The following is an 11792-nucleotide window of genomic DNA, read 5'->3' as shown; positions in this document are numbered from 1 at the left end:
ATCCATGACAGAAACCTTAAATGTTGGACAGATCGTGTCTGAATTAAGCTAGAAGTTACAAGTTGTGGGTGGAACATGATCGAAGTTTAACATGCCTCTTAAAGGAACAGTGTGCAACATTTCTGGGTATTCATTATCAGAAATGGAATATAATATTCATAACTATGATTTCATTAGTGTATAATCACCTGAAACTAAGAATCGTTGTTTTCGTTACCTTAGAATGAGTCCTTCATATCTATAGCTCCGCCATGTTTTTACAGTAGCCCAGAACGGACAAACCAAACACTGGCTCTTCAGAGAGCCTTTCATGTTTTTACGTTACCTGAAGGCCACCGTAGTTCTCTGACATGCTTGTGAAACTGCGGTAACGTGAGCCGCAGAGTGCAAAACCGTGAAACCGTGAAACCGTGAAACCGCCAGCCGCCGTCTGACCTCTGTTGCTCATAAAGTAGTGTTATTATGGTAAGGATGATCTCTGAGCGAGGCGAACGGTGTTACCACGATTTTGCACCTGGCGGCTCACGTTACTGTAGTCTTGGAAAGGGAGGAGTGAGCAGAGGGCTACTCAGTTGGTTGCAATCTGCAATCCCACCACTAGATGCCACTAAATTCTATACGCTGCATCTTTAACCCATTTCAAAACGTACTACATGCACAGTTTTTTTACTCTTTTAATGCAGTTTAAATACATTGCCATCATTACAATTAGTCAATATAATGTATAATTTACAGCGCTTTGATGTTTGAATTCATAGCTGCGTGTGTCACTACACGGGGCTGCTGGCTGTGCCTTCAGATAGCTGTTTGGTAGTTATGCTGTTTGGTTTCCTTCTTGTCACTGCCCAAGAGAAGAGGCTGCCTTTCTGGGAGAGCAAATAAGTTTTTCCACTTGCTCACATGCAGCCAATGCGACCCGCCGTACCGCCGTTTCGCGATTAGGACGGCAGCAGCTATGATCACTGCCACAATACCTCCACAGAGCCCTGCAAGCAGCAGCCAGGGCCACACATCCTGCAGTTTCTCCAGGTAGGGACGCATGGACTCTGCTAGCCTCTGGTCTGGAAAAAAAAGATGAAAGTAGTCATGGGAGAGTAGACAAAATGTTTGAGTTGACTCAAGTAAGACAAGGATAGTACATAAACTCAATCTGAGTGGGCTAAATTATCATTCGTTTACAGAAGGGATATCCTTTTTAGATATGAATGAACTTGTGGAAAACAGTTTATTTACTTCCTCAAATGCCAATTAATGTGGAAAATAGAAAAGCTCAATTTTGATAGAACTTACTAGCATCTAGTAGATAGGAATATTCGTATCCCAGGTCCTTGCTGGAGATGAAGAAGTCTCTGTTTCTGTGGAGGGGCAGGAAGGGCACCATGTGGTATTCACTGTTGTGCCCTATAGGAGCATCAGAGTCTGGATACTGTGATGGAGACGGTCTGTGCCTCCTGAGCCACTGCTCATAAATGCTTTTACAGAGAATAAAAACAATGTTACTGTAAGTGCAAGAGTGTGCTCAAATGATAAAATGTGTCTCTGTGTGTCTCACCTGTCAATAAAAGCGTGGTGGAGAAGGAATATGGGGTCATTTGCTGAGCCCTGCACCGAGGACATGGATCCATTCATGAACACGTGGAGGGCAGCATGCATGCCCATACGAGCGCTGTTTCCTAACCCAGTCTGAGGATCCCCGAATCCTGCGAGAGGTATTTAATAAGCATTGACAAAGGTTGCAGCAGCCTGTCGTGGTTAGGGAAACAAAAGCTTTTGTTTGTAAAATTAGGTAGCCTATTTATTGCCTTCAAAATCAAAACAATAATGGCTTTTTTTAAAAGAAGACCCCGGAGTCCTTCACTGACTGTATGAAAAAAATAAGATCCGAAATGGAAACAGAACAGTGCATTTTGGAATTTAACCTTTCAAACAGACATGCCTTGTGTATATTTCTTTAGTAGGTTAGTTGTTTTTTATGCTTTTTTTCATGCTGAATGACTTATTTCTAAGAAACTTATGATCTCTGGTAAACACAGGATTTAAAGTGGCGCTTTTGTGTGATTCTTTGTGGAGAAATTCAGTTTCACAGATATGTCGATTAAATGAACTAATCAATAAGTCAACAAAATTGTATGAGTCACCTAAGAATTTCTTTGGTCGAAGACAGCCTTAATGGCAATCTCCATGAAGCTCTCCTACACTGTCTTTCTTTTCCAGGAAGTCTGATATATGTGATTATGTTTAGTTCTGATATACGTATCCTAGGAAACCACCACAAGCCTCTAAGAGATAGTTCTGCGTTAAAAAATAGATATTTGGCATGTTGTCTCATACAATAGCTGGAATTGTGCAGACTAAACCCATGTGTTAATGCCAACCCAGATATTAAAGAGGACCTATTATGCTAATTTTCAGCTCATCGATGGTACCTTCTTACAGTAAATAACATGACATGATGCATTATTAAAACCAACTTGAGTTGTCAGATTATGAGCCATATTGAAAGTGGTGAGTCTCCCTTCATCTGCTCATACAATGCAAATAAACTTAATTTATGTAATGAGGGGAAATGTAAAGGCCACAAATTAAAGTGCAAGTAATCTTTAACAACATACAGAGTAGCCTCCACATACCCAGCACATTACAGGGACAACACACAGAGCATTAACGCAGTTAGAGTGAAGAGCAGCAGTGCAGAGCTGCATATAATTTAAGATGGAGCAGCCCAGCGAGTGATATCACTGGTAGAGCAGGACTATGTGCGTGCGTGTGTGTGTGTGTGTTCACACTTATCTGACCTTCCAGAGTGTTCCTGAAGCTCATGTTGGCGCCGCGGTCCATGGCTCCGGTGTCATAGTTGGTCAGACTGAGAGTGAACTCCACCTCTGCTGAAGTTGGTAAGCGTTGAACCACGTTCCGATTTTGGTTTCCAGGGTTACGACGCAATGGGCCTTCTGGCCCGGCATCACACAACACACCTCTGTCATTGTAGTCCTCTGCTCGGGAGCACAGTATCTGTTGATGGAGGCACACAGGAACATATTGCAATACAGCGCATGAAAGCACCAGCACAAATCCCACAAGTAAAGTCAGTTGGTTGTTGCAAATTAATTCTTGCTACACTGCGATTGAAAATTACTCTTCCATTAGGTTTACTGTGTTAGGTTAATTAATTACAATCCTCTTGATCAAAAGACTAGAGTAGCTAAGGGTGCATAATGCCCTTGTAATTTATCCATTCATCATTTAAAATTAGGCTCTACGGTGTATGAGTGAGCATTGATATTAATTTCAATTTTCCTGAATTTTATGATATTTAAAGGGGACATATCAGGAAAAACTCAACTTTTCAGTGCTTGTGCATGAGGGCTGAACGATTTTGAAAAAAGATCTAATTGAGATTATTTTTGACTGATGTTGCAATTGCGATATGATTTGCGATATTAGAAGGTATGATCATTTTTACATCATTATTCTAATTTTCATTGAAAAACAGTACAATGATTATGGTGTGATTTTTACGGGGATCTGTACCAAACGGAGATGTTTTCATAAGTCTGTAGAATATGAGGTGTAGGCCAGGACATCTCTGCAGCACGACATATTTAATTTAAAATGGTATTTTGACACACATTTCACCTTTAATGCTGAAACATGATACAACTCAGTCAGTTTTTTTGTGGGCTTCAACAAGCCATTCAGATTTGGCTCCCCATCCTATGTCACATGCAGGCTCATTACGGCTTGAGAACTACCTTTGTAAAGGTGCACCATATTTTTCTTGCAAGCTAATCAAGGCAGAGTGGGCTTTTTCGGGAGGGGGTCTTGCTAAAACGGAGCGTTTCAGACAGAGGGTGAATACAGGTATATTCAGACAGACAGTATGAGAAAAAAATATGTGTTTTTTAACATTAAAGCAACAAAACATGTCCTAGTAGAAACCCAAAATGCAAGTTAGGAACCTGAAAATGAGCATGATATGTCCCCTTTAAAGTAAAATATCTGAATGTGTAAAGATCAGGGCTGTCAAAGTTAACATGATAAGAAAACGCAAATTCATTTTACGCCATTAATTTCTTTAACACATTAACGTAATCGATCTTTCGGAGGTTTCAGCGGGGCTCAGTTTTAAAGCTAGAGTGAAACTCCAGTGATGCTCCAAACTTACGCTAACTTTTGGCGAGGAAAAACTGGCATGGCCATTTTCAAAGAGGTCCCTTGACCTCTGACCTCAAGATATGTGAATGAAAATGGGTTCTATGGGTACCCACAATTCTCCCCTTTACAGACATGCCAGCTTTATGATAATCACATACAGTTTGAGGCAAGTCATAGTCAAGTCAGCACAACTGACACACTGACAGCTGTTGGCTTTGAGTTTGCCATGTTTGGATTTGAGCATATTTGTTATGCTAAATGCAGTACCTGTGAGGGTTTTCCTTACAATATTTATCAATGTTTTGTGTTGTTAATGTATTTCCAAAAATAAAATGATGCATACATTTGCATAAAGCAAGCATATTTGCCCACTCCCATGTTGATAAGAGTATTAAATACTTGGCAAATCTCCCTTTAAGATACATTTTGAACTGATAAAGTAAAGATTGACACTTCAGAACTGAATCAATATTTCAACTGAAGGAAAAAAGGAAAAGAAAAGTGAAGGGAAGGGATGAACACATTTAAGTTTTGCTTTGAGTGCGTTTATACCCTCCAAGAAGAGAAGACGGATCCTGGACTGAGCAGACTCGGATCCTGTGGACTCCGGTCTCCCATCAGCTCGTCCGTGCACACGTCACACCCCTGCGCATCCCTCCAGTCCCAGTACGGGATGCTGAAGCTCATATCTCCGCTCAGCTTCCTGATCTCGTGCTCCCAGTGCAGCAGGTACGCGCGGTGCCACGGCAGGAACGCGGGCGCCCAGTGCGCGAAGTCCACATCCGTCCACACGTTCCCAGGCAACCCGTCGCCTAGCAGCAGCAGCGCGTTCCTGGACACGTAGTAATGCAACCACACAAACACATCATACGAAGACACGTCGGCGAACATCGGGTTGGAGCCGTTCTCCATCTCCCGGTAGGTCCCGGTGGCCACCACGTAGTCCCTGCTGGTCGTCTGCTTGGCCAAGTTCAGGTAGGACACGAAGCGGCTCCTCTCGGCCCTGGACAGGTGGAAGATATTCCTCCTGAGTGATTCTTTCCTCTCATTGCAGTTCACTCCGAAGTAGCCAAACTTACAGTCGGCGCAGTTGAACCCCATGAAGTTGCCTGCGCACTGGCAAGTCCGGTTGTAGAAAACAAGGGGCCACTTCTCCCTGTCGTCCAACCCGGAGAAAGGGTACTGCGGCCCGTCGGGCTGGTCAGACACCTCCACATCCTGGCAGAAACCCCGACCCGAGCTGGCTCCGCAAGCCGAGCCGTCGCCCTCCCAGGCCGGGCAGCACTCCTTCGACCGCAAGGCCTCCTGGGTGGCACACAGACGAGGGAACTGTTGATAGGAGGGCGCAAGACACAACATGAAACTAATGACTGTAAGTGGCCACATTACGCCAAGGTTTCTCTTCATAAGTATAATACACAAAGTGGGTAAGGCCCAAGTGTTTCACAGGCTTAAATTCTTTGGGAGTTTTCTCCAAAGTACCCCTCCTTCCTCTCTGCTGAGCCAGTCACATGCTGCTTAACCCTCAGGGTGAAGCTTTACTTCAGGAGGAGGAGGGCAATTAAGTACAAAACACATCCCAAGACTGCAGCCAAACTCCTTTCAGAGAAAAAAAAAAAAGGAATTACTCTATTGAAAATTCAATGAAGCATTTCAATAATGGGATTTTTAGTAGCCTAAGCTATTTGTGAGCCTAATGGAAGTTAAATGCCCACAGTGTTAAGAATTTCCCAGTAAAATAACATTAAAGAACTGGCAGCAGGGTTGCCTTTATGTAACTGTAAAATTAACATTATTATACTATTGCTGAAATTTACAGCTTTCTTGATGAAAAATACAGTTTGAACTGTTTATTTTTTTTTTTATTAATTGCACAGTATTTTACAGTTAATTTACTGTTTAAAGACACATTATATAGCTGTTTTTCACCTTTCTTTTACATTATCTTACTGATTTGTTTTAATGCACTATTTAGGTTGTATTTTGTACATACATTTTAATAAACATTATTTTTTGCCTATGAATAGACTTAGCAGGTTACAGACATAGGAATAGTCACACTAAATACAATTAAAGGCACTTGTTAGGAAAAAGGCTATAATAGACTTGTTGACACTTTTCCCAAAATGTCTGTCTATAGCTGGCTACAAGCACAGAATGCAAACCATAACAACATGTGAGTGAAGAACAGAGCTAATTCACTGATTTTACAATCATATACAATGTACAAGCCTCACATGTGCAGATCAGGTCCCAGAATTTAAAAAATACTGCATGAAACTGTTACTTATGATACCTTAGACAGTTGATCAGCAATAAAGTGCTGTTCTTTAAGAATGCATTATAGTTCAGTTAAAAAACGACCTATGAGCGTAATTTAACAGGTTTTTCTTTTGTTTTAACAGTAAAGCACTGTTTTTAGCAATAACAGGTTAATACTGTTGAAATCCTGCTGTAAATTAACAGCAATTGTTTACAGTGCACTGAAACTGAAAAAAAAACTGTCATATAGAGACATTTGAAGGCCTGTATGAGGAGAACTAAGGACAAGCCCAGAAGCCCTTATTTTGAAGTGATTTTACAGTGATTTTCTGCTTTCTAGTTGAGTCATAATAACTCATGATGACTACACACACACACACATAATGCCTCAAATAAAGTAAACTGTTATTCCTGGCTTTAAGGGATGAAAACCACCATGACAATATTGGGACCACAGAGTGAGAGAGACATAGAGGATGAGGAGAGACATAAAATACACTGTTGTTTGCTCTTGTTCCTATATGGGTGTGAACCTAACCCGATCATACACATGCTAAAATCAATAGTTAGTGGTATCAAATCAAGATACTGCGTATTTCACTCACTGTTGTGGCCATATTGAAGTGACATGTTGATTGTATGCTTTGATATGTTCAGTTTCTTTCCTAGTTTTCCACTGCAGATGAAGCCAAGCATCACAAAACAACATGTTATAATTTAATTTGTTTGAGAGACTACTTTGTGTCTCACCTATTCATAATTCACGTCTTTATCAGATCACTATTCTCACCCGCCAGGCATGCTAGATCAAAGAGCTTGTGGTTTGGTAACACTGAATGTTTTTTTAAGTTTACATGACTTTGATTCAAAAAGTGGGTCTCGTGACAATACTGGGACCACAGAGTGAGAGAGAGACATAGAGGATGAGGAGAGAAATAAAATACACATAGGGAGCGGGTCCTCTTCACGGAGTCCGCCATGTTGCAGCTTGTGTAACTACGGTAACGTGAGGCGCCGAGTGCAAACCGTGGTATATACAGCCGCCGTCTGACTTCCGTTGCTCCTAAAGTAGTGTTATGGTAAGGATGGCCTCTGCGTTACCACGGTTTTGCACTCTGCGGTTCACGTTACCGCAGTCTTGGAAAGGGAGGAGGGAGCGGAGGGGTACTCAGTTGGTCACAATATGCAACCACACCACTAGATGTCCCCAAATCCTATACACGCTGTCCCTTTAAACTTCTAGCGGCCAACATATTTACACACTACAGTCGGGAATAAAGTAATGAATAATAAGCATAATAAGCACCGAATTTAAAGACATTTTTAAATGCTTTTTTTAAAGTATGTATATGAAAGAGATGGTTTTAATTGCACATTTAATGAAAATAAAACTCATCTTTTGGTGTTTTGTAAAGTGTTGTCAAAGATTCCTTTAATAAACACATTCGTGGAATTTGTCTTTTCTGAATGTGTGGTCATATGACCCCACGATATTATAAGTTACTACCTACAGTGTAAACTCATGTGGGGACTTAAAACAAAGGATTCACTGAGAACAAGCTGATGCAGAGCTTGATAAAAGCAAGCCATTGCCTTAGGCAAGACACAGTGATGTTTGCATTTCTCAGAGGAAAACTTTGTGACATTTAAGATTTCTCCGTACTGCTGTCTCACATGGTTCTCCCCACCTGAGACGCGCCCTGACCTTTTAACCTTTAGTCTAATGATTTATGGAACTCTTTGCATGCGTACACCTCTGTGTATATATATATATACACATATTTACTACTTCTCTATACATACTGCATTCCTGTTTACACCTCTGTGTACATACTTCTCATCATGCTTATACATGTCATGATAAGACTGTGGAATCGTTTTGCTTAAAATGTCACAATACACGATCAATAAGGTTTTTCTTTGGAGTAAATCTCATAATGCTTCATTTGCTACAGAACTTGAATTGCAATATACTGTATGTATAGTAATAATTCATCATGCAGCATGAACACAATTGGAAGAAAGTTACTAGCTAGATTTGAAGAAAAATGGGTGAAAATATAGTGTTAAAACCAAAGTTACGAACATATATTCAAATCAAGCACAATTATGGCACTGAATCTTATGTTCTAGCAAACTTATCAAGGAGTCAAAGGTCTTTAGTTTCACAGTTAAGAGCAGGAATCCTCCCTCAAGCCCTTGAAGCTGGTGGATTTAAAAACATCCGGGAGGACAACAGGCTCACGCTTGTGCTCGCTCTAAATAGACATGAACGAGCATCGCTCAAAACAATGAGGCGGCACACGTCAGCTAAAACCACAATATCACTCTATATTTCACCTGCTTGGCAGTAATGTAAGCTGACCAGACCGACGTCTCCTTGAATCACTGCTGGCTTTTCCTGCTCAGCCTCCGGTGTCTCCCAGAGGGAGACACCGGAGGCTGAGCAGGAAAAGCGGGTCGGTGACGGAGCTCCGCAGCGAGACACGTTATCGCCTCCCAGACCGGGTTCCGGCGTCTCCCGACTGCGCCCGCAGGGAGACACCGGCACCCAGTCGGAGACGATAACGTGTCTCGCTGCGGAGCTCCGTCACTTCACAACACACGGGAAACCTCTGTTGGTCTGGAGGAGCTGCAGCATTTATTTCTGCACAAACTTCCACTGTGCATTCACTAGATATTCTCAGAGCTAAACTAACTCTTCTGCAGTGTGTAGTGAGCGCACGTTCACGTCTAGAGGTGGAGCGAGGACGCGAGGACGCGCGCATGCTGTGTGACTGAAGGCAAGCAAGCGGAGGAGTCCCTTTAATGCTTATATAAGTTGGCTACTTTTGTTTCTCAAGCTTTTACTTTTACTTTCCCCTTTTATATATACATGTTTTATGAGCATTGTTAAAGATTTTCATTGCCAATGGCTGCTTTGCTGGAAGTGACAAATGACAAATAAAGAACCTTGAACCTTGAAGGAGATATTTATAGGACATGAACATCCATGAGAGCAAACAAGTCCCCACCAGAGGGCGCCATGCGACTACTTCCAACACCAATCTCTCTGTAAAAAATGACAGTTCACCAGGGCTGCCTCCTCTTTCTCTGTCTCCCCAGGCAACAAACACACCAGACTTTTGCAGCCAGAAAAATCATTTATTTGGCTCCTGCTAGTGAATCCCCACGTAGACACATCCTCAAACAACCATTTGACCTCCATTTGATTAGACTTTCTAAACATGCTCTGAAAAGATTGTTGTTGCTGGATGTGCGTCACATATCTTAGCCAACAAAATATTCTAATTATTCTTTTTCACTGTGCTAATTAACTTTGACCTGTAATTATGTTATTTAGTTGAGAACCTGCTGAAAGCCCAGATGATCCCTGCATCTTACACCAGAAACCACTGGATTCACCTACACATTGTAGAGGATGAAACTAGTGAAATGTAAATGAGGTACTGTGACTTCCTCTTCTGTCATAGATGGATTCATTGTACCCAAATTGCACAGATCAATTTGTTTGCTCTTGTTCCTATTTGGGTGTGAACCTAACCTGATCATACATATGCTAAACTCAATAGTTGCTTTGTTATGTTCAGTTTCTTTCCTAGTTTTCCACTACAGATGAAGCCAAGCATTACAAAACAACACATTATAATTTCATTCGTTTGAGAGACTACTTTGGGTCTCACTTATTCATAATTCACGTCTTAATCAGATCACCATTCTCTCCCGCCGGGCAACTTAGATCAAAGATCTTGTGGTTTGGTAACACTGAATGTTTTTTAAGTTTACATGACTTTGATTCAAAAAGTGGGTCTCATGACAATCAGGCTACACTGAAATGGGTGAGAAATAGACTTTATGTTATACAAGACAGACATTTGATTATGTTTGGAGTCATTTTGACCTAAGGCAAGAGAGGGGAAGATTTGAAGTGGTATAGTGCATTTAAGGATCTTTTCTGTCCTGGACGCTATCATTTTCCATCCAGCTCAGAAGAACCCTCTTTCAACACAGAGACTGTAATGACAAATTTAATGAAAAGTCATGAAACACCAAAGAGAATAGATATAATGTTATATATATATAACTGTGAATGGAGTCACACTGACCTCAAGCACAGGAAAGTAAAATAAATAAATAAACAAATAATATGAAATTGAAAAACCATTTGCTTTAGTGAAAAGTGGGACCATAATATGAAATATTAAATATGATAAATTAAATATATTAAGTGTTTTCTTTACTTTATCTTCTTTTTTGAGGTTATGTCATGTCATCATGTTGTCTTGTTTGTTATGTGTATTTTGTCTGTATTTAAAAAAAAGAGTTATTATTATTATTATTATTATTATTAATAATAATAATAATAATAATAATAATAACAATAATATTAAATATGCTCTACCTGTCATATGTATACTTTAGTTTATAACTGTATCAGAACTGTCAACCTAATTACATGAATTACTGAAGATATTCTATTAATTTAATTTTTGTCTCTGGATATTTTTTTATTTATCTATTTATTAATTAATTTATTAATTTATTAATTTCCTTTTGTCTAAGCGTTTTCTTTACTTTTTTTTCTTTTTTGAGGTTATGTCATGTCATCATATTGTCTTGTTTGTTATGTGTATTTTGTCTGTATTTTTTTAAGTTATTATTATTATTATTATTATTATTATTAATAGTAATAATAATAAAAATAATAGTAATATTAAATATCCTCTACCTGTCATATGTATACTTCAGTTTCTAAATGTATCAGTACTGTCAACATACATATTTTAATTACTGAAGAGATCCTATTCATTTTATTTTTGTCTCTGGATATTTATTTATTTATTCTTTCATTCATTTATTTATTTATTATTAATTATTTTTATTTTGTTAATATTTTCATTTTCATTATTTCATTGATAGTCAAAAGTGACAGAAGATGGACTCTGGGAACTGGATGTTAAATGTAACTTTACAATTAAGGGAAATCATCTCGTTTCAATGTCTGATGAATGATTAATTGATCATTTCGAGTCGGTTGCCACAGTAACACAAAGGGATTGGGGTCAGCTGAGAACTGCTCGAGAAAGAGAGAAACCCACATTACCAAAAGATTGGCAGCCAATCATCAACCGATCATCACTGTTGATGGATGCTTTAACTATTCGTTATTAAGGATGTGAATTATGTTTCCTTCCATATATTTTGTGTGCTTCTTTCTTTTTCCCATGTTAAACATGCGTCTGTGTGGCTCCAGAGTTTCCACAGCTCTGCTCATTTAGTCACTGTTGATGCTCCATGCTCTCTACTGTTTTGGAGTAGGAGGAAGAGGAGGAGGAGGAGGAGGAGGAAGGAGGGGGGGGGGCGCCGTGTGCGTC

The 11792-nt window shown here is 39.9% G+C and overlaps 1 protein-coding gene across 1 annotated transcript; it reads right to left on the bottom strand.

The window, feature by feature from the left end:
* Nucleotides 1-771: 771 nt before the first annotated feature.
* On the bottom strand, nt 772-5935 carry LOC141752266 (tyrosinase-like). The gene is made up of 5 exons (XM_074610040.1): nt 4708-5935; nt 2796-3012; nt 1553-1700; nt 1291-1472; nt 772-1061 (listed from the first exon to the last, which is right to left on the bottom strand). Exons 1-5 carry the CDS (start codon nt 5560-5562, stop codon nt 796-798), a joined length of 1668 nt encoding a protein of 555 aa, XP_074466141.1. The 5' UTR covers nt 5563-5935; the 3' UTR covers nt 772-795.
* Nucleotides 5936-11792: the final 5857 nt, after the last annotated feature.

Source organism: Sebastes fasciatus, chromosome 16, assembly GCF_043250625.1.
Source record: "Sebastes fasciatus isolate fSebFas1 chromosome 16, fSebFas1.pri, whole genome shotgun sequence".
Classification (NCBI taxonomy): domain Eukaryota; kingdom Metazoa; phylum Chordata; class Actinopteri; order Perciformes; family Sebastidae; genus Sebastes; species Sebastes fasciatus.
This window is presented reverse-complemented; position numbering and strand designations above follow the sequence as displayed.